The sequence below is a fragment of the Ochotona curzoniae genome, unplaced genomic scaffold, assembly GCF_017591425.1.
Source record: "Ochotona curzoniae isolate NIBS_2020 unplaced genomic scaffold, NIBS_Ocur_1.0 contig_3520, whole genome shotgun sequence".
Lineage (NCBI taxonomy): Eukaryota > Metazoa > Chordata > Mammalia > Lagomorpha > Ochotonidae > Ochotona > Ochotona curzoniae.
Genome location: NW_024465894.1, coordinates 14,934,628 through 14,954,619, shown reverse-complemented (window position 1 = coordinate 14,954,619; position 19,992 = coordinate 14,934,628). Strand labels below are relative to the sequence as shown.

General features: G+C 47.3%; 1 protein-coding gene across 3 annotated transcripts; it reads right to left on the bottom strand.

Annotated features, from left to right (window-relative positions):
* Window positions 1-226: 226 nt before the first annotated feature.
* Window positions 227-19,992, bottom strand: CDK5RAP1 (CDK5 regulatory subunit associated protein 1). 3 transcript variants are annotated; one of them, XM_040981637.1, is made up of 13 exons: window positions 19,276-19,992; window positions 18,339-18,442; window positions 17,820-17,854; window positions 17,246-17,346; window positions 16,207-16,417; window positions 14,771-14,891; window positions 13,225-13,455; window positions 11,755-11,852; window positions 11,097-11,152; window positions 9,191-9,321; window positions 7,780-7,926; window positions 4,491-4,631; window positions 227-471 (listed from the first exon to the last, which is right to left on the bottom strand). In XM_040981637.1, exons 1-13 carry the CDS (start codon window positions 19,661-19,663, stop codon window positions 346-348), a joined length of 1,890 nt encoding a protein of 629 aa, XP_040837571.1. In that variant the 5' UTR covers window positions 19,664-19,992; the 3' UTR covers window positions 227-345. The 3 variants fall into 3 exon arrangements, with proteins under 3 accessions (XP_040837571.1, XP_040837569.1, XP_040837572.1); XM_040981635.1 differs by having other exon boundaries at window positions 7,780-7,929; window positions 19,276-19,988; XM_040981638.1 differs by lacking the exon at window positions 13,225-13,455 and having other exon boundaries at window positions 7,780-7,929; window positions 19,276-19,988.

The window sequence follows — 19,992 nt, the reverse complement described above, 5'->3', positions numbered from 1 at the left end:
CTTTCAAATCATGGAATAAAATGTGATGGGCAACTAAGTCGAAAGCCTCAAAGGAAAACATTAAAAAGACCCAGAGCAAAGGGTTCTGCCCACCATCCCATCCTCACTGGTGGCCTCCCAGGATCCAGGGGAGACAAGCAGACAAGTCGGCAGTGTCCATGGCAGCGATGCAGCAGGGAAACCCCAAGAGCGGCATCCAGGGTGATAATGAAGTAAAAGTGGAGACAAAGGATCATTTCCTTTTAATAATCAAAAGAGCTGTCCATGTAGCAGTCAGGAGATGTGTTTGACATGAAGTTGCTCCTGCACTCGCAGCGTGGCCCCAAGGCCCTGTTACCTCCTCAGTCAGCGACAGCCACAGTTCTCTGCCTCATCCGGGTGCACCCATGCAGTCAGCTGTGCTGAGGAGTCCTGCAGAGTGGTCCTGCAGAGGGCGTGGCCCTTCAGTGTCTGAGAGCTGGCAGAGGAGATCTGGAAAAAAGCCAATCAGAGGGGGTCCAGTAACCAAGACTGCAGAGGAGGAGTCAGGAACTGCATGGTTCCTGAGTGCCCCAGTCCTGCAAGGAAGAAAGACCTCCAACGAAAGAGCAATGCCCCAGTCAAGAAGCCTGAGGCAGGTCGGCCCCACACAGTCACGTGTCCTTCTTCCCCGGGGAGATGCCACCTGCACGCCCCAGCCCTAGAGCTTGCAGCCCAGGTGTGACATGCCCATCACAGCCCCTGCCCGCCTAACCCTAATATGAACCATGATCCAGGCAGGGCAAATCAAAGCCTTCCTTGAAACACTTCTGGCCCAGATTTGTGGACAAAAATTCTCTTCCCTTTCTAACTGAAGTCAACGGATGTGACCCAAAATTACCAGAGGTCCCATGTCACACCATGAACATAAAGCCACACATCTACAATATGTGTTGAGTGCTTATGAAGCACAGGTCTTACCGAGGCACCAGAGATGCAGAGATTAACAAAACTGACTAGTCACCCTGTCCTCAACAGAGCTTTCAGAATACATACACAGATCACAGGCTGAGAAGTCCCATAGAGAGGAAGGGGTTAATATTAGTACACAGTGACTGCTTCAGAGCCAGCTTGTCAGGGCAAGGCTCCTCTGCAGGGTGACAGGTGAGGTCTAAAGAGGGCAGGGATGTGAAGCTAGGCCACGATTGGGGCAGCCAGATGACAGATGCCCTGGGCTCCCTGTAGTGCAGGCTATCTCCAATGAGAAGCTGCTGGAGGCCTAAGCAGAGGCATGGGAACCTGCCTACTGAGGAGTCCAGACTACAGGGGGATGCAAATGAAAGTAGAGGATCTGAAAATATGGATCCCCCAGCACCACTGTTGGAGGCACCCCTCAGCTCTTCCATTACACACACGCCAAGAACCAACACTGCCAAGCTACAGACCCAAGAGCAACAAATAGCGCCACGTGCAAAAAAATACATACGTGTGACTTCTCAGAGCACAACGGCTGTATGCTTGGAACAACCGAAACAGCTAGGATGGCAGAATGCTCACACAAATCATGGTATTTTCCTAAACTGGGCAAATGTGATCAAAGGAGCTACACAACACAGAGTTCAGAGAAAGGAGGAAAGCACACAAAACTGTACACCATATGGTTCTAACTTGCCACAAGCAACACTCATCAGGTAGCAGGCTTGGGGTGGGGGGGATGGAAACGTGCAAAACTAAACCATGAGGTTCAAGTCAGGAGAGGAGTTAGCCTTGAAATTAGGTCAGGGGAGGACACAAAAGGATTTCTGGGGCCTTGACGGTGTTCTATCCCATTCCCTTATCTGGCTGATTGGCTCACTCTGTGATCATCTGTCAGGGCACTCGCTTTCTCTGCACTGATGATAAATGTCAATGTAACAACTCATTTGAGAAACACAGATGCCAAAGAGCAGGGAGGAAGCAGCTGCGATCTGCCAGCCAGAAACGGTGGTGGCTTAGAGACAGAATGGAAGGGATGGGTCCAAGACACATCCACAGGCTGCACCAAGACAGACTGCTGGCGGTGGAGGACAGGAGAGCAAGCACCTGTGGGGGGGATTAAACAACTACATGGTGCCATTTTCAGAGATGGGGGAGGCTTGAAAAGAAGGGAAGTGTGAAAAAGTTTTCCACAGATCCAAGAGGGAAAAGAGAAAAATACAAACTTCAGGAGAGGACAGGAAGGGCAGTTAGGACACAGAGGACAGCTCTGGCACCGGAGGGTGCAGACAGAACCGACAGGTTCCCGGAGCACAGATGGCAGCCTGCACAGGTGACCGCCTGGGCACAGGTGTGAGGAGCAGGTGGGACCCCTGAGACTTCATCTGAGTGTGTGTATTTTCTCTGTGGAGGCAATGATGCCAGCCAAGACAAAGGACTGCCCAGGAGAGGGGAGATTAAAGTCAAGTTCCTGGGGAAACAGTCGGATCAGGATCCCAGGGCCTGCCATGTGCTCATTTAGACATTATGATTGTACATTCCAAATAAGTGCAGCTGGCTCATGTGGCAGAGACCACATCCCCAACACCTCTTCCCTCCCTCTTCAGTGACAGAAGTCAGTTTTGTTTGTTTGTTTAAGAAAAGATATGATAGATGTTTTTTTTTTTAATCTGAAAGGGTAGGGGGCCAGCATTATGACAAAACAGGTTCAGCTACCACCTGCAATGCTAGCATCCCATATGGATGCTAGCTTGAGTCCCACCTGCTCCTTGCTGATCCAACTCCTTGCTAATTTATGAACCTGGAACAACAGTGGGCTAGTCCAAATCCTCAACCCCTGAAGCCACATGGGAGACTTGGATGAACTTCTTGTTTCAGCCTGGTCCATCCTGGCTGTTGCAGCCATTTGGTTAGTGAACCAGTAGACAGAAAATCAATCTCTCTTTCTCCCTCCTCTCATCTCTGTAACTATTTAAAACTATATATATATAATATATATAATATATACATATATATATATATGGGGCGGTGTATCTTAAAAAAAAAAACCACTTCTCGCAATCTGGCAAGGTGCAGTACTCAGCAGAAGCAGAAGAGAACATGCCAAGAGAAAGTAGAGTAAGACAGTGCCACTTGCCACTTGTGAGGGCACAGTCTACAAGGAAGCAAAGACACTGGGTGGACGAGCATGAGAGGAGCAGGGGCAGAAAGAGCAGCATGCCCTGGCACACACGTCCTTCCTCTTCCATGAAGCCCACCTGAGGGGTTCAAGTCACTTGGGAACAGAAGCATCTCAAGTAACATGGGGTCACCCCTCTCTTTCCAGACAAGCAGAATTCTTCCATTTTATAAATGAACACCACACTCACACTACAACCCAGCCCACCTTTTCAAGTAACCTGTAGCTAGAAGAAAGAGTAGAGGAAGTACATTCTGAAAAGCAACTAAAACTCAAAGAAGCAAAATGTCACTAAAAGATAGAGAAAACAAGGTAGTGCATAAAAAGAAAGAAAGATGGGATGGGAAGGGAGGAGGGGCGAGGAGAAAGAATGAACAAACAAAGAAGTTCCTAAAGAACTTTTTTCAGCCGACTCCCACTGCTGGCTGCCAGGGATCACTTCCCCTGGGAAACGCCTGGAAAGTGTTTAAGTCAGACAATCCCCTGCCGAGACAAGGGCAAAGGGAATGGGACCTCCAAGTCTCCAATCAGCAAACTGGTGGCACTGGAAGTTTCAGCCTGTTAAACATGGGAGGACATGCAGGAAAGGAATGTCTGAGTGGGGTCCAACTTACAGGCCAGTTCACAGAGCTAACTCACCAGAGCTGTGAGCCTCCCTGCCCTATTAAGTGGTGGGCCATGGTTCCTGTGACCCAAGATGGAGACCCAAACCAGAGCAAGGCTAAAAGCAGGATAAGGAAGGAGGACGCATGCCCAGCCAAGCCACGGAGGAGCCACACGCTCCAAACGACTCCCTTCTGCAGGTGCTCCAGCGCCCAGGCTCAGGCTGACACAGTAGGCATCCCACAGCCTCTGGTTCCAGGGCAATGTAGGCACGAGAACCAACAGAAGCGGCAGCAGCACACCTGAGTAAGAAGGGAAGAAGAGGAAGGACCAAAAATAGGCAGGGTGTCCCCAGGCCAAGGAGAGGAAGGTGGGGAAATTCCCGCCACCAACTGCCCAGCTCTGCCAGCACAGGCAAGGGCCCCGAAGCCACAGCACAGGGAAAGCTCATCTTGAGCGGTGTCCACTCCCAGCTCACTCAAATTCATTGCCACTTCCAGACCTCTCTGCAGCAGGAAACCAGCTGCTGCTGTCTACACCATCTCCCTCAATTTACACACACACACCTCTCTTCCAGGGCAACAGAAAAGACAACCAAGAAGCTATTAGTAAGAAGTAGTATTAGATTCAATCTAAGCTGCTCTTCCAGTGTCAATTTTTTTTTTTCCTTTTACTAAAAAACTTTCTCTAGGAAAAAAAAATCATTATTCCCACAAATTATGCAAACCAACACTCATTTCACAGTGCAAGTCGAAAGCCCAAAACAACACCTTACCTTCACCAGCACGTAATCCCCAGGCTGGGCTCTGACCTTGAGCCCAGGGCTGGCAACATCCTCCATCTCCACATCAGCAAAGATCACCTTCAGGTTCCCATCATTCCGGCCACACAGGTCACTGGTAGAGCGCTTGCTGAACTACACAAAGAAGAGATGGGAATTCTGAGTCTGTCACAGTCATAACTTCCTGAAGGGCAGATGAAGCACCTTCTATCTCACATCGCCACAGGTCTCAGCCACACAGCACTCCTTTACTGAGAATCAGGGCTGCATTCATGGCTGCTCCACCAGCGAGGACAGTGCACAGCATACACCAGAAACTTTGCATCAAGTTCTGCTGCTGTGTTTTAATGACTGCATTGGTCAGCGAGTATGTGCAGACCTGCTTTCTGTAGGAAAGAACCTCCAACAAGCGGAGAGCCAGGGACTGTGGGCGACGTACTTGGCTAACCAACTTCCACTGTACACAGCCTTGCAGTGGTCACTCAGGAACACTGTGTGATCGTCCTACCTGGGTGACTTTACCTCTCAAATAAGCAAACCTGAAGCCAGTCTCCACTACAACATGGGGCCAGAAGATAACAGAACCACGTCTGTAGGATTAACTTTTAGGCTATAAAAATGTTTTTCTCTTCCAGCAATAATAAAGTGACAAGAACCAAGTTTGCCCTCCAGCCTTAAATAACCCAGAAGTTGGGCAGAATGCTTGAAATGACTGTTTTCAGACTTGAAACAACAGACTGTGTAAGCCTGGTGGGTGACAGGAGGGAAACAAAGGAAGGGCGTCGTCCCTTCCATCCCGCCAGTACTGCTTCCTGCTAGAAGCCGCCACCAGATCAGAGCACTCAGGCTGAGCGTGGGCGCTCTCTGTTGCGGGAGAGGAGTCAGCCTTCAAAGGGGAGCTCAACTCAGCTAGAAACCATGAGGCCAAGTCCAATGAGGGAGCTAAGCAGAAAGAGAACTCTAGGGACACACGTGGGAGGTCCCCTGAACCTTGACTGAGCATGTGCGTGTGTAGAGTAAAACCCATGAGTTCAGGCAGAGAGAGGAACAGGGGAACTGTCAAACATGGGGCTGGGAACCTGGGACCCCCAACCAGAGAGTCCCCACTGGCTCCTCCAGATAGTCAGCAGCCAAAGTTCAATAACAGAATCCAAACAATCGAAAGTGACAGTTAGATTGTTCAGCATTTGATGGAAAATTACTAAATGTAGAAACAGACCAAGAAAGGCTAGCAAGAATGACATTAGCATACACAAACATTAAAACAGCTATTAGGAGGAGCCTTAAATGTGAAAACGCTTCCAAGGTAAACAAGAACACAGTAAAGAAAGGAATAGAAGCTAAAACGAAAACAAGGGGCCAGCACTGTGCCATACAGGCACTGGGTGAAGTTCCCGCTGCTCCATTTCCAATTCAGCTCCCTCTTAACACACTTGGAGAGCAAGGTTCCTGGACTTGATCACAACAGTTTACAGGAACCCCAAACTTCCGAGATGCACTACATTGCCAGGAAAGTGCAACAAAAGAGACTGAAGGCAAACAGCACAATTATTTCTAACCACAAACATAAATTCTACTTCCAGAAACATGGAGGGGAAAAACTTTTCCCCAGTGCTTGTGACAGCTAAAAAATCATGAACTTTATTTATTTATTTATTTTTGAAGCATGGGAGGGTTTTCTCTTTCTTGTCTTTTTTTTTTTTAAAGATTTATTTATTTTTATTGAAAAGTCAGAAAGAGAGGAATATCTTCCGTCCAATGATTCACTCCCCAAGTGACTGCAATGGCTGGTGCTCCACCGATTCGGAGCCAGGAAGCAGGAACTTCCTCCGGGTCTCCCACGCAGCTACAGGGTCCCAAAGCTTTGCCCCGTCCTCAACTGCTTTCCCAGGCCACAAGCAGGGAGCTGGATGGGAAGCGGGGCTGCTGGGATTACAATCGGCGCCCAAATGGGATCCCGGTGCATTCAAGGCAAGGACTTCAGCCGCTACATCGCGGCGCCGGGCCCAAAATCATTATCTTTAAATGTAAAACAATTATAAGGCTAAAAAGATCAGTAAACAATAGATATTACCAATCTGAACAACATGAAAAATACTGACTAGAAAAAAATCTGAATAGAGCCTGGGGCACATTACAAACATGTAACCTTTGTACTCACATCACTCACATCGGTCATCATCAACCCAGAGGGCAGAATGACAAAGGACTAGAAAAGCTGTGGCTGGTGCCAGCATTATAACCTAGCAAATTAAAGCATTGCCTGCACTGTTCCAGTTACTCCGTTCCTTATCCAGCTCCCTGCCAACAGCCTGGGGAAGCAGCAGAGGCTCAAGTGCTTGGGCAACTACAACCACATGAGACCTGGGTAAAGCCACTGGTTCCTGGCTTCAGCCTGGCCTAATACTGACAACTGTGCCCAGCTGAGGAGGGAATCAGTGGATGAAGATCTCTCTTTCTCTCTCTCTCTTAAATAAATAAATATTTTTTAAAAATCTGTGGAGACCAGAACAATAGCCCAGTGGCTGAATCCTCATCTTGCATGTGCCAGGATCCCTTATGACAGGCTCCAGTTCGTGTCCCGGCTGCTCCACTTCACATCCAGTTCCCTGCTTGTGGCCTGGGAAAACAGTCGAGGACGGCCCAAAGCCTTGAGACCCTGCACCCGTGGGGGAGACCCGGAATGGAGTTCCTGGTTCCTGGCTTTGATCTGGCCCAGCCCTGGATACTGTGAGCACTTAGGAAATGAATTAAAAGCTGGACAATCTCTCTGTCTTATCTATTATTCTACCTTTCAAATAAATAAATTTAAAAAAAAAAAAGAAAGAATGATGAAAAAATGAGAAAATTCTAAGAAGAAGAAAAAAACAGAGAATCTGTTGCCAAGTGGCTCCTTTAAGCTCTCTGAACAGAAAGGAAATAATGAAAGAACTCAGGACATCAGGAAGGAAGGGAAAAAAACACAATGATATGATTAACTATGTAGAAAACCCCCAGAAATGACAGGAAATCTGTTCCTAGAACTATTGAGTTCAGCAAGGTCATGGGATTGAAGATAAACACACAAAATTCAATTGTAAACCTGTACAACAGGGATGGATACCAAGAGGAAAATGCAACTCCACTTAATAGCTCCGCCCAATTTAAAAATGTAAAAATCAAATACATAAGATGAAAATCCCATAAAACACATATAGGATAAAAAAAAATCTTTAAAAGCCTACATAAAGGAAAGATACACTGTTTTAAAACACAATCCATAAACATATACATCTGGCCTCACCCCTTCCACCAGCACCAGCTGGGTTCGGCCCACGAAGCTCTGGTTGGCTTTTGTGGCTTCTTCCCGGAAGACCGTGATCAGTTCCTCCAAACGCCTTAATTTTACTTCTTCTGGAACATCGTCCTTGAGTCTATGAAATGCTCGTGTCTTCTATTAAAGGAAAAAAGAAAGTTGGGGGTCAACAAGAAATCACAGGATCCATTCTCAAGAAACACGCCAATTTTTTATTTTAAAAGGTTTGGTTTTTATTTTTCTTGCAATGGCACAGTTAGATAGAGATAAAAAGGTGGAGAGAGAGAAACACAGAGAAATCTCCCACCTACCAGTCCACTCCCCAGTGAACACAATGGCTGGAGTTGGACCAATCCAAAGTCAGGAGCCACAATGGCTCAGCCACAAAGTCAGCTGGCACAATGGCTCAACTGGCCGACCTTTTGCCTGCAAGCACTAACGTCCCATCTGGGCACCAGTTAAGTGTCACAGCTGTCCCACTTCCCATCCAGCTCCCTGATTGTGACCCTGGAAAACAGCAGAGGATGGCCCAAAGCCTTAAGTCTCTGCACCCTCGTGGAAGAAGCTCCTGGCTTCAGACTAGCTCAGCTCTGGCCACTGCAGCCATTCGGGGAATGAGTCAGCGGGTCAAAGATCTTTCTCTCTGTCTCTCCTTCTCTCTGTAACTCTATCTCTCAAAACAAACAAAAACAAAAAACCCAGGTCCTTCATTATGGGATGCAGGAATGCTAACCACTAGGCACCTGGCCCACTTTCGAATTTTATAATATAAGCATATATTATCTAGTTCAAAAGAAGAGAAAATGTATCCTTGAAAAACCTTTAAATTACTTAAAACTTAAGTGTGTATATATTTTCATACACACACATACACACATGTGCACACACACACACCCATACTCAAAACATGGAAAATAACTAAACTAGACAAGAAAACAGATTAAAAGGAAGAGCTGCACACTAAAGGCAGTCTGGACATGCACACCAATCTGCAGCAACGGGTGGGAAAGCCCACAGTGTGTGCAGCTTTTACTCCACTCTGTCTTGTGACTAGCAACTTACCTTTCTTGTGCACTTTCGCAGGCACCAAGTGCTGTGTGTGTGTGTGTATTCCTCAAAACAACCCCATGAGGGCGGTGCCGACGTTATCCCCATTTCACAGGTGTTTCTCCTACCCGCTCTATGCTACAGCTTTTCAAATAAATAAATATTTATTTATTCCTTCCCAAAAAAGGAAGAAGAGGAAGAGGAATGAGAGAAAGAAGAAAAGAAGAAAGAGGAGGAGGAGGGATGGTCAGCTTCTGGGCTGCCCTGATGGCACCTTCTCTTTCAGCCCAGGGTCTGTAACCAGGCCCAAGCCGGTCGGGAAAGAAGACAGTCCCCCTCAGCCCAGGCTCACCTGCCTCATGCTGTAGGCGAACAGGAAGCCTATGTTGTACTGAACTTCCCGAAGCAGAGACACCGTCTGCAGGTGATCGTCCTCCGTCTCCCCGCAAAAGCCGGCGATGAAGTCGCTGCTGAGGCTCACACCTGGAAGCACAGCGAAGGACGAGGAGTTCCTGCTGCTGCCGCTTACCTTTAAGAGAAGCTTCACAAACTTACAGATCAGAGGGAGGCTGAGTGACGGCAAGGCCCTCACTGCAGCTATTCAGCCCCCACACTGGTAAAGCAATGGGTACTACCAGGCAAGAGGGGATGGGCTGCTTGTCTAAACTCTGTGCCAGAGCCTGGCTGCTCACTCGGCCCACAGTACTCTCACCAGGAGCTCAGACGTTCAAAGCGGGTCTGTTTTCACTACTGAAAAGCTACAGGGCCTGCATAACACACTTCTAATATATTTTCATTTTTACTGATGCATCGTATATATATAGACTAAAACATATACTTTGAATTCAATTTAACAGGATGTTTACTGAAGGCAGGAGCACTCACCAATCTCTGCGCGAGCACCACACTTTATCATCTATTTATTAATTCCAACAGCCTGGTGAGTGGAATACTATTAATGCCACTTTACAGGACCCGGCACAATGGCCTAGCAGCTAAAGTCCTCACCTTGAATGCACCGGGATCCCATATGGGCGCCAGTTCTAATCCGGAAGCTACACTTCTCATCCAGCTCCCTGCTTGTGGCCTGGGAAAGCAGTGGAGGATGGCCCAGAACCTTGGGACCCTGCACCTGTCTGGAAGACCTGGAGGAAGTTCCTGGCTCCTGGCTCAGATTGGCGCAGCACCAGCCGTTGCACTCACTTGGGGAGTGAATCATCAGACAGAAAATCTTCCTTCCTCTCCCTCTCTCCTCCTCTCTGTATATCTGCCTTTCCAATAAAAATCAATAAATCTTTTTTTAAAAATGCCACTTTACAGATAAAGCAGCCGCAGCTCAGGGAAGTGAAGAGTCTCCTAACAATGTGCTCAATCCAAAGCCAGTAAACCCAGGGCCACGCTATCCAGCCCCATCAAAACTTTAAGTACTGTGCAGTATGCAAGTTACGATAATTTGAAATCCAGGGGAAATGTAGATACTTTCAAATCTAAACTGAAAGACTATAGAATAATTTTGTTAGGAAAGTGAGGGGGTGGGTGTTGTATATCCGTAAAGCCACAGCCTGCAGTATCAGCATTCCATATGGACATCAAGTTGAGTCCTGGATGCTCTACTTTCAATCCAGCTCCCTCATAATGTTTCTGGGAGAGCAGCGAAGGATAGCTCAAGTGTTGGGGCCCCTGCACCCATGTGGGAGACCTACAAGAAGCTCCTGGCTCCTGACTCGGGACAGGCCCAGCTCTGGCTATTGTGGTCATTTGGGGAGTGGTCAACTCGTGGAAGCCCTCTTTTTGTCTCCCTCTCTGTGACTCTACCTTTCAAATTAAAAGAAAAAAAAAAACAAATTTTAAAAAAATAAAAGAAGAAACAAAGTTTACACTAACAAGATGCTATAAAGCCAAGACATTGTCTGCCCCAAAATCAAAACTAATTTAAATCATAGCTTTGTCAACTTATGATAAGAAACAAGGTCTCTCCCACAAGCTCAGAAAAGTCAGAAAAGAAATGGTAGTAATGGCTGGAGCTGAGCCAATCCAGAGCCAGGAGCATCTTCCAGGTCTTCCAGGTGAGCGTAGTGGCCCAAGCACATGGCCATCTTTTGCTGCCTTCCCAAGCACATGAGCTGGGAGCTGAACCAAAAGTGATGCAGCCGACAGCCAGGACTTGAACTGATGCCTCTCTGGGATGCCAACACAGCTGGCAGAGGATTAACCCACCATGAAACAGCGTCAGCCCCAGATCTGTTCTTTGATTGTACCTGGAATGGACTCTCTGATATGGTGAACTAAGTCCACATAAGCTTCCCGAGAGTATCTGCAATAAATGACAGCAGAGACCAAGATAAGCTCATCTTCTTTCAAGGAATGCTATAAAATTTAACTCCACATTCCTGCAAGCCAGCACTTCTCATCCACACGGCCAAATACCAAAAGAGTCCCTTTTATCCAGCCCCTCTAAACTAGATCGTACAAATATCTGGTTCAAACACCTTTTTGATTAGGACAGATTGAACAGAAAAGTTTCTTTACAACTCTTTGCCATTGTGGAAAACAAGGCAAAGCACTAGTTCTCTACTTGGCTTAACACCCTGCCTTGGGTCACCTTCTCTCCTCCCTTACCCTGAGAACACTTGGGAATGGGGTTGAACCTGCATTGAACCTCCAGGACCCAGAAGACTTTCTTAATGTTACAAGCCAAAGGAGTAAAACCTCAGGGTGCACCACGCAGTAACTGAACGTGAACATCCAAGCCCAGCTCAGTCTTAGTACTCAGCGACCAGGCTGTGTCCCATCGCATTCTGCTGTCTCTGCTCACACGGTTACACTCACTGAGCAGGTGCCCCATGTCACACACTATGCTACCCCCTTAGCAACACAGCACTGCAGGATGTCCCCGCCTTGTGAAACAAGTCTGACCCTCTCCGCATGGCCTCCAACACACGGCTGCTTCCACTCTGGGCTGGCAGGTGGATCTGTTTACAGATGTTGTCTCTCTCGTGAATCAACTGCAGGACCTGATTAAACAGAGCACATTGCAGGTCACCTAAGTCTCACCAAACAATCTTATGTGAAGAAACAACCACTCTCACTTCCTTCCAAGGCCAACTGAAAGTAACTAAAAGGTTAATTAAAGCAAACACATGAATTACCCAAATCCCTCATTTTGGCTCTGTCTACCCCAGAGATGCCCAAAAACATCTCTGATTTCAAGAAGTTGAAGGGGAAAAATCAAGAGGTCGGATTTGAGTCATGGCACTGTTTCTAGGCAATGCTGACATAAGAATCAGCAGGCAAAAAAAAAAAAAAAAACAGAATTTCTTTTATCTAGCTTAGCTGAAAGAAGTTAACTACTTTAAAAGACATCATCAAGAAATAGAATTAGGGGGAACTATCTGAAAATACATTACAAAAAATTTGTAGCAAAAACACATAAGGAGGGGCCAACGTGATACAGATTAAGCTTCCACTCGTAGTATCACCATCCCGTACAGGAGTGTCAGTTTGAATCCTGGCTGTTCTGCTTCCAAGCCAGCTTCCTGCTAATGCACTTGGGAAGGTAGTAAAGCCAGTTCATGTGCTTGTAAAGACTGCCACCCATGTGGGAGACCTGGATGGAGTTCTACTTGCCTAGCTTCAGACTGGCCCAGGTTTAGCTGTTGCAGCCATCTAGAGAATGAACCATCAGATGAAAGACATCTCTCAGCGTGTGTGTGTGTGTGTCTTTATATAATACATATATATTTCTCTCAGGCAGATGGAAGATCTCTCTCTTTCCACCTATCCCTCCTCTCACTCTGCCTTTCAAATAAGTCTAATGACAGAGAATTTTTACAACTCAGTCAAAAGACAAGCAATTCAGGGGAGAAAGGTGGCAATGGGTATCAAAACATTGACATTTTACCACAATAAACAGCTTTCCAAAAAAAATTTTGTGCATGAGCTAATTACTCCACAACAGACAATGGAGCAGCTACTTTTGACACATTTTATCCATTCAACAAAACGCAAAGCAAGAGGTATCAGCCCCTTCTTACAGATGAAGATGGCAAGGTAAGAGCCACACAACTACTGCAGAAATAGGGAAACCAGGATCTGAACTCAGATCTGAAGCTACAATGTGCTGCTGCCCCATCTCACCACCTCCCCATACTACTGTGACTGCGAGCACCACCATCCCTACCAGAGCCATCCACCTGCAATGAAAGCATGGCAGAGCCCTCCCATGCCACAGGAGTTCTCACCTCCCACTCAGTATCAGTCCTGTTTCCACTCCAAAGAGTTAGCAGATCCAGAGGGGGAGACAGCAATGCACCCAGGGTGCCCCGAGCCCGACTCAAGGTCCCTGAGGCCCATTCATAGCACACTCAGGACCTTCCTGGCACTCACCTCATCAGGAAAATCCTTGGGGTGTGGAGACGTGAAGCGAATCCTCATCTCAGGGTCTATCCTGGAGACCCGGTCCAGAAGGTGAGCAAAACGGAGACCCCCCTGCTTGGTCTTATAGTTGGTGGTGAAGCCACGGCTGAGGTTGGTGGAAACTGCATTGTTGAACTGGATCTCTGAACTGTCTCTAAAACTATTAACATTCTGACCAAGAAGTGTCACTTCTTTCAGTCCCTAAAAGAGTACATGGGAAGCCAGTTAAACACTTGTTGAGTGGCTTCCTGCCAAATCACTAAATAAAAAATAGCTAAGTAGTACAGTAGTCTAGCAGCTAAAGTTCTCACCTTGTGTGTCCTGGTGGCCCCGCCTCCCATCCAGCTCCCCACTTGTGGCCTGGGAAAGTAGTCAAGGACAACCCAAAACCTTGGAACCCTGCATCCACGTGGGAGACCCGGAAGAGGCTCTGGGCTCCTGGCTTCAGATTGTGTAGTTCTAGTCATCGCAGCTACTTGGGGAGTGAATCAATGAACGGAAGATCTTCCTCTCTGTCTCTCATCTGATTTTCCAATAAAAATAAATCTCACACATACAAAAAAAAAAAAGTGCTGAGAGGCCATCACATTGGCACAGTAGGCTAATCCTCTGCACTGTGGCACTGGCAGTCCGTATGGGCATCAGTGCATGTCCCAGCTGCTCCACTACAATCCAACTCCCTACTTATGGTGTGAGAAAGCAGTGAAGGATGGCTCAAGCACTTGGGTCCCTATTACGCATGTGGGAGACCCAGAAGAAGCTTCTGGCTCCCAGCTTCAAATCAGCTCAGCTCTGGCTGTTATGACCATCTGGGGAGTGAATTAGCAAATGGAAGACCTCTTTGTCTCTGCTTCTCTTTATAAAATTGCCTTTCAAATAAAAATAAACAGAACTTTAGGGGTACAAAAAAAAAAAGTAAAGTAACTCCTCTTCAAACTTTCCACCAATCCTACAAGGAAGGTTTTATGTATTTCTCTTTTCATACAGGGAAAGTGTTTTATAAAAGCTAAATGACTGGGCCTGGTGTGATAGCGTAGAGGTTAAAGTGCTCGCCTTGAACACACCAGGATCACATGTGGGTGCCAGTTCTAATCCTGGCGGCTCCACTTCCCATCCAGCTCCCTGCTTGTGGCCTGGGAAAGCAGTGGAGGATGGCCCAGAGCATTGGGACCCTGCACCACGTGGGAGACCTGGAAGAGCTCCTGCCTTTGGATTGGCTCAGCTCCAGCTGTTGCGGCCACTTGGGGAGTGAAGCATCAGATGGAAGATCTTCCTTTCTGACTCTCCTCCTCTCTTTATATCTGCCTTTCCAATAAAAATTAATAAATCTTTAAATAAATAAAGATAAACGACTTAGGCCTACACATTGAGCCAGAATTCACACTCGATAACCTGATTCTAAACAGGCATCATCATAATTGGGTACACCTGCTTAGACAACACATACTGCACACCAGAAAGGCTGGCCTTGACCTCCCACCATGCTCACAGGAGGCAAGCCTGGGGAGTGCTTCACCTGCTCAGAAAGCTGCCTCACTTCCTCCAGAATGGAGGCAATGGGCCGACTCCTCTCCCGACCTCGGGTGAAAGGAACAATGCAATAGCTGCACATATTGTCGCATCCTCGCATGATTGACCTGGACAAGGAAACACAAGCACTTAGCAGCAATGGCAGAGTGTCAGGGCACAATTCCTAACCAGCTGTAGGAGCAGGACACACAGCTGCAGGAGCAGGCACAGCTGCAGGAACAGGGCACAGCTGCAGCAGCAGGCACAGCTGCAGGAACACACAGCTGCAGGACACACAGCTGCAGGAGCAGGCACAGCTGCAGGAGCAGGCACAACTGCAGGAGCAAGGCACAACTCCCTTGGGTTTATCCTCTTGCTTCCAGGCTCACAATGGATCAACTTGAGATCCACAAAGCAATAAAATTTAAATTAAATTTAAATTTAAAAATTGGTATCTAATCAGAGAACATAAGCAAACAGTAATTAATTGTTGAATATAGTGGCTAGCCTGAAGAAGTAAAGGAGTGAAGGGGAAGATTTGCCATGCCTAGACTTTCTACTTCATGGATACAGTGCTGGAAATATTTATATCCAAAGCAGGGAGAAAAGGACTACAAAGAGAGACAGAAAGAGAGTAAACGTGTGTGTATGAGGTGCAGACACTGAGGGGTTTTTTTTTCAAGATTTATTTATTTTTATTACAAAGTCAGATATGCAGAGAGGAAGATCTTCCATCCAATGATTCACTCCCCAAGTGAGCGCAATGGCCAGAGCTGCGCCGATCCAAAGCCAGGAGCCAGGAGCTTCCTCTGGGTCTCCCATGTGGGTGCAGGGACCCAAGGACTTGAGCCATTCTCCACTGCTTTCACAGGCCATAATCATGGAGCTGGATCGAAAGCAGAGCAGCTAGGACTCAAACCAGTGCCTATATGGGATGTTGGTGCCATATGTGGTAGTTTACTATTCCACAGCACTGTCCTTCATGTATCTCTTTTTAAAACATGACGAGGGTCCCACACTGTGGTGAAGCAAGTTAAACTACAGCCTGTGATACCAGCATCCCATATCAGAGCACCAGTTCAAGTGCAAGCTGCTCCACTTCTAACCCAGCTCCTTGCTAATGCGCCTGAAAAGACAGTGGAGGATGACCCCCATGCCTGCACCCCTGCCATCCACGTGGAAGACACAGTCAGAATTCCAGGTTCCTGACTTTGGCCTGGCCACTGTGGTCATTTAGGAAGTGAAACAGCAGATGGAAGATCTCTGCCCCTCCTCTCTCTGTCACTCTGTCATTCCAAGTTGATAACCGCTGGCTTTGTTGTTGATGCTTTGTTTGGTTTTCTAGATAACTTTAAAAGAAAAGATAATGAAATTTATATAGTTTAAAAAAGTAAGAAACAAAGGAGAGAGGCTCATTCCCATCTCTCTTGGGCAGGGACTCACACAAAAGCGGAAGTGGCACCAGGGCTCGCCTGGACTGGCATGACATCAGCATAGGTCTCGTCGAAAGAGAGCAGCACATTGGCAGCTTGCTGGCCTGACTCGGTGACTGCCAGCAGGCGGGGTAGGTCCCGATAGGCATCTGGACCAGCCAAGATGTCCACCATCTTCTCCTTGTCAAGGATCTCCTCCTTCAGCCTCTCGGCCATGCAGCCTGGAAGGAAAGAACAGGCACACGTCAGGTACACCTGCACAGGGCCACTTCCCAGCACAGGATGAGGAAGCTGGGCACACGTCAGGTGCACCTGCACAGGGCCACCTCCCAGCACAGGATGAGGAAGCTGGGCACCTATCTAAGCATTCAGTGTCACCTTTCATGTTGACTAACACAGCGAGCACTAGAATTTGCCTCTTTCTGCACGGCAGAACCCCTGGAAAGGGGTTCCACAGCAATTCAATGAAATTCCCAGAAAAATTAAAACACCATCAAGAGGAAATTGACAGTGGACACAAAAACATTTTTCACAATGCTAAATATATTAACTCAACTCTGGGATATAAAGAGTACACAATGATTACTTTTGAAATATACTCTCCAGCCAATCCAATCAGAATTGTGCAACAGAACGTTTTAATAAAATATTGGAACGTATTGGAGGAAAATGATTGGATATGCTGTCCAAACTGGTAGTGGCTACTGAGCAGACGAAATGTGGAAAAGGGGACAGAAGTGTATTTGATGAGTGCCTATATTGTCCATTCACGCCACCCCACCAGACAACTCCGTCTCCTGTCTATAATTCTGGGACATGTGAGCTGCACCCAACTCCAAGAAGAAGATGCTGAGCACAGATGGAGGAGCTAGGAAATGCCCTTTGATGCACATTATCTCATTTAACCCTCCAGGCTCTCATCTCTCGTCGTATGGGATGTGCCAGATTCCTTCACTCTGTGGTAGAATCCAGACTTGACTGCAAACTCTCCACTGGAAGCCATGGCGAGTGCCAGTCAGAGCTAACAAAATCTGCAAATTCCTGGGTACCTAGAATTCCAATCCTCAGGGGCCCCCGGGAGCGCAGCCTCCTTGTCTTTAGCGTTTTCAGCTGCTGGAGGCGGTTCCAGATGGTCTGCTCGGCTTTCTCCCTGCAAAGGTCAAAGGGCAGAACTGAACGGAAAATAAACTGCTGAGTAACCTGAGAGTAGAACAATGGGAAGAGAATAAAAATCCCCTCCAGCCCTTTATAGGCCCTTTATAGATACACTTGTGAGTGCTCCAGCCTTAGAGTGCACAGATGAGATCCAAGTGAAGAACTACCGTTAGGATTCACCTTTCTCGGAATGAACCCTGCCTGCATATCTCCCAATCCTGACAAGCCCCTCAGTCCAGCCAAAAACCACCCGCTTCAAGGAGACCACCCTTGTAGGCCAAGAACTCTGAGGTCATCCACTCCCTTTCAGAACTCCGACACGAGATAGCAGGAGAGCAGATCCTTCCTCACAGGATCTAATGTCATCGGAACAATGGCTGGGAGCCCTGAGCGGGCCTCAGGATAGAAGAACAGCTTGGCACTAGCACACATGACATATTCGCTCCCTAGGGAATAACCAACCAGTACCTGATAGAACAGGTGACAAGGAGGATCACATCAGCCTGAAGGGGAGCAAAAAAGAGAGAAAAAGGAAAATTAAGATCTTTGAAATCAGCCTCATAGAACCACTCTCACGCAGCTGCTTTTTTTTTTTTAAATTATTGTAGTAAACATAAAATTCATTGTATCAACTACTAAGCACACCATTCTGTGGGGATAAAGAACATTCACAGTGTCCCACAACCATCACCACCATCTTTTTCCAGAATTATTTCATCTGCCCCTAAAACTCTGTGTCCATTAAACCCAAACTCTCATTTCCCTACCCATGTCAATGTTTACCTAAGCCCATTGTCTAAAAAATGAATATCATTTTTGGTTTCAAAAAGAGCTGGAAAACAAAAAATATACCACAGTCCCATGGTCCAATTTCCAGTTAAAGGAATTCTCTCTCCCCAAGCTGCATCTGTGCCTGAAGCATCTCAGAACTGGCCCATATGCAGGCTCTTACATGGGCCCAGAAAACATAGGGGGAAATGCAGGTACCTCTTGGAGGTTATTGGTCCGAAGGTAGCCACTCTTCTGCAAGATGGACCAAGCTATCTCTGTGTCGTTCACATTCATCTGGCAGCCGTAGGTCTCAAGGTAGACTGCAACGAGAGACAGACAACAAGGGGTCACGTGTCTCAAAAGGTCTCCTTCCCAAGTTCTCGGCTCCTGTCCCCCATGTGGAAGACCAGAATGCAGTTCCAGAATTGAGGCTTCAACCTGGCCCAACCCCCACCATTGTAGCCATGTGGGGAGAGAACCAGCAGATACATGCTCTGCCTGTCAAATAAATAAATAAATAAAATGAATAAATAAATCCTATAAAAAAGAGGGGTCCATGCTGTGGTGTAGTACATAAAAATGATGCCTCTTGTGCCAGCATCCCATACGGGCACCAGTTCAGTTTTGGGTGCTCCACTTCTGACCCAGATCCCTGCTAATGTGCCTGGGAGGACAGCAAAAGGTGGCCCAAGTCCTTGGGCCCCTGGCCCCCCCATTTTGAAGTCCTGGAAAAAGTTCCTGGCTTTGGGCAGGATCAAATTAAAAGGAAAAAAAAAGTTCCTGCCTTTAAATAAGCCCAACTCCAACTGCTGCAGCCATCTGGGGAGTGACTCCACAAATAGAAGATCTCTCTCTGTCTCGCCCTTTCTGCACCTCTCTCTCTGTAATTTTTCTGCCTTTCAAATAACTAAATAAATCTTCCAAAAAAGAAAAAGAAAAAGTCTCTAATCCAGTATAAAGCATAAATTTCAGAGATGAGTTGAGGGTAGTAGTTAATAAAAACTCCAGTTGGGGGATGGACACGACGACACAGTGGTTAAACTGCATGCCAGTGTGAGATGTGCCTCCGCTTCCCACACTGCTAACCTAGCCTACAGGGAGGTAGAAAGGAGCGAGACAGGAAGTCAATGGGAAGAAGAGAAGTAAAACCAACCTTTTCTCTGCCTTCCCAGAAGATGGTCCACAGAGAGATAGGGGGGTGAATCTGCCACCTCCGGGCAAGGCGGCTTCTCTTCAGAGGGCAAGGCATTCCTCAGAAAGTGCTGGAAAGTCGGTCCATCTGCCAGTCTGGAGCTGAAATCCTTCCGCACTCCATCTTCCAGCCTCTCGGGACCAGGACCCACGGTACTGCAGAGACTTCCATGTGCTCTGCAGGTCCTGAGCTGCCTGGACACCGAGGCTGCTGGTCCCCAGGGAAAGGCCCTCTGCCCTCGGAGCACACACTGTAGAGGCTGCATGGTACCACGCAGTATAAAGCCTGTGAAAGTGTGACCAACAACAACACCATGTACAGGACCCCACAATGTCTTCTTAGCAATCATTTTACATGTGTAAAAATGGGGACAATCTGCCCAAGATCACACAAAGAATGGGCAGAGATGAAAGTCCAGGTCCCTGGCAAGGTAACAATATAGCAACATGTGCTAGTGTTTTATCTCCACTTATGGATGTGGAAAGAGACAAAGCACGGCTGGGGAACTTACCTGAGCTCCTACAGCCAGGAAGCAGCAGAGCCAGGACTCAAATGAACAGCTGTGTGACGACAAAGCGAGCGCCCTCAGCCTCCTGCTACTGGGAAAGCTGCTCACTGCCTGCCAGCATCATCTTCCTTACAATTCCTTTAAAAACAAAAATCCAACGCTGGCACTGG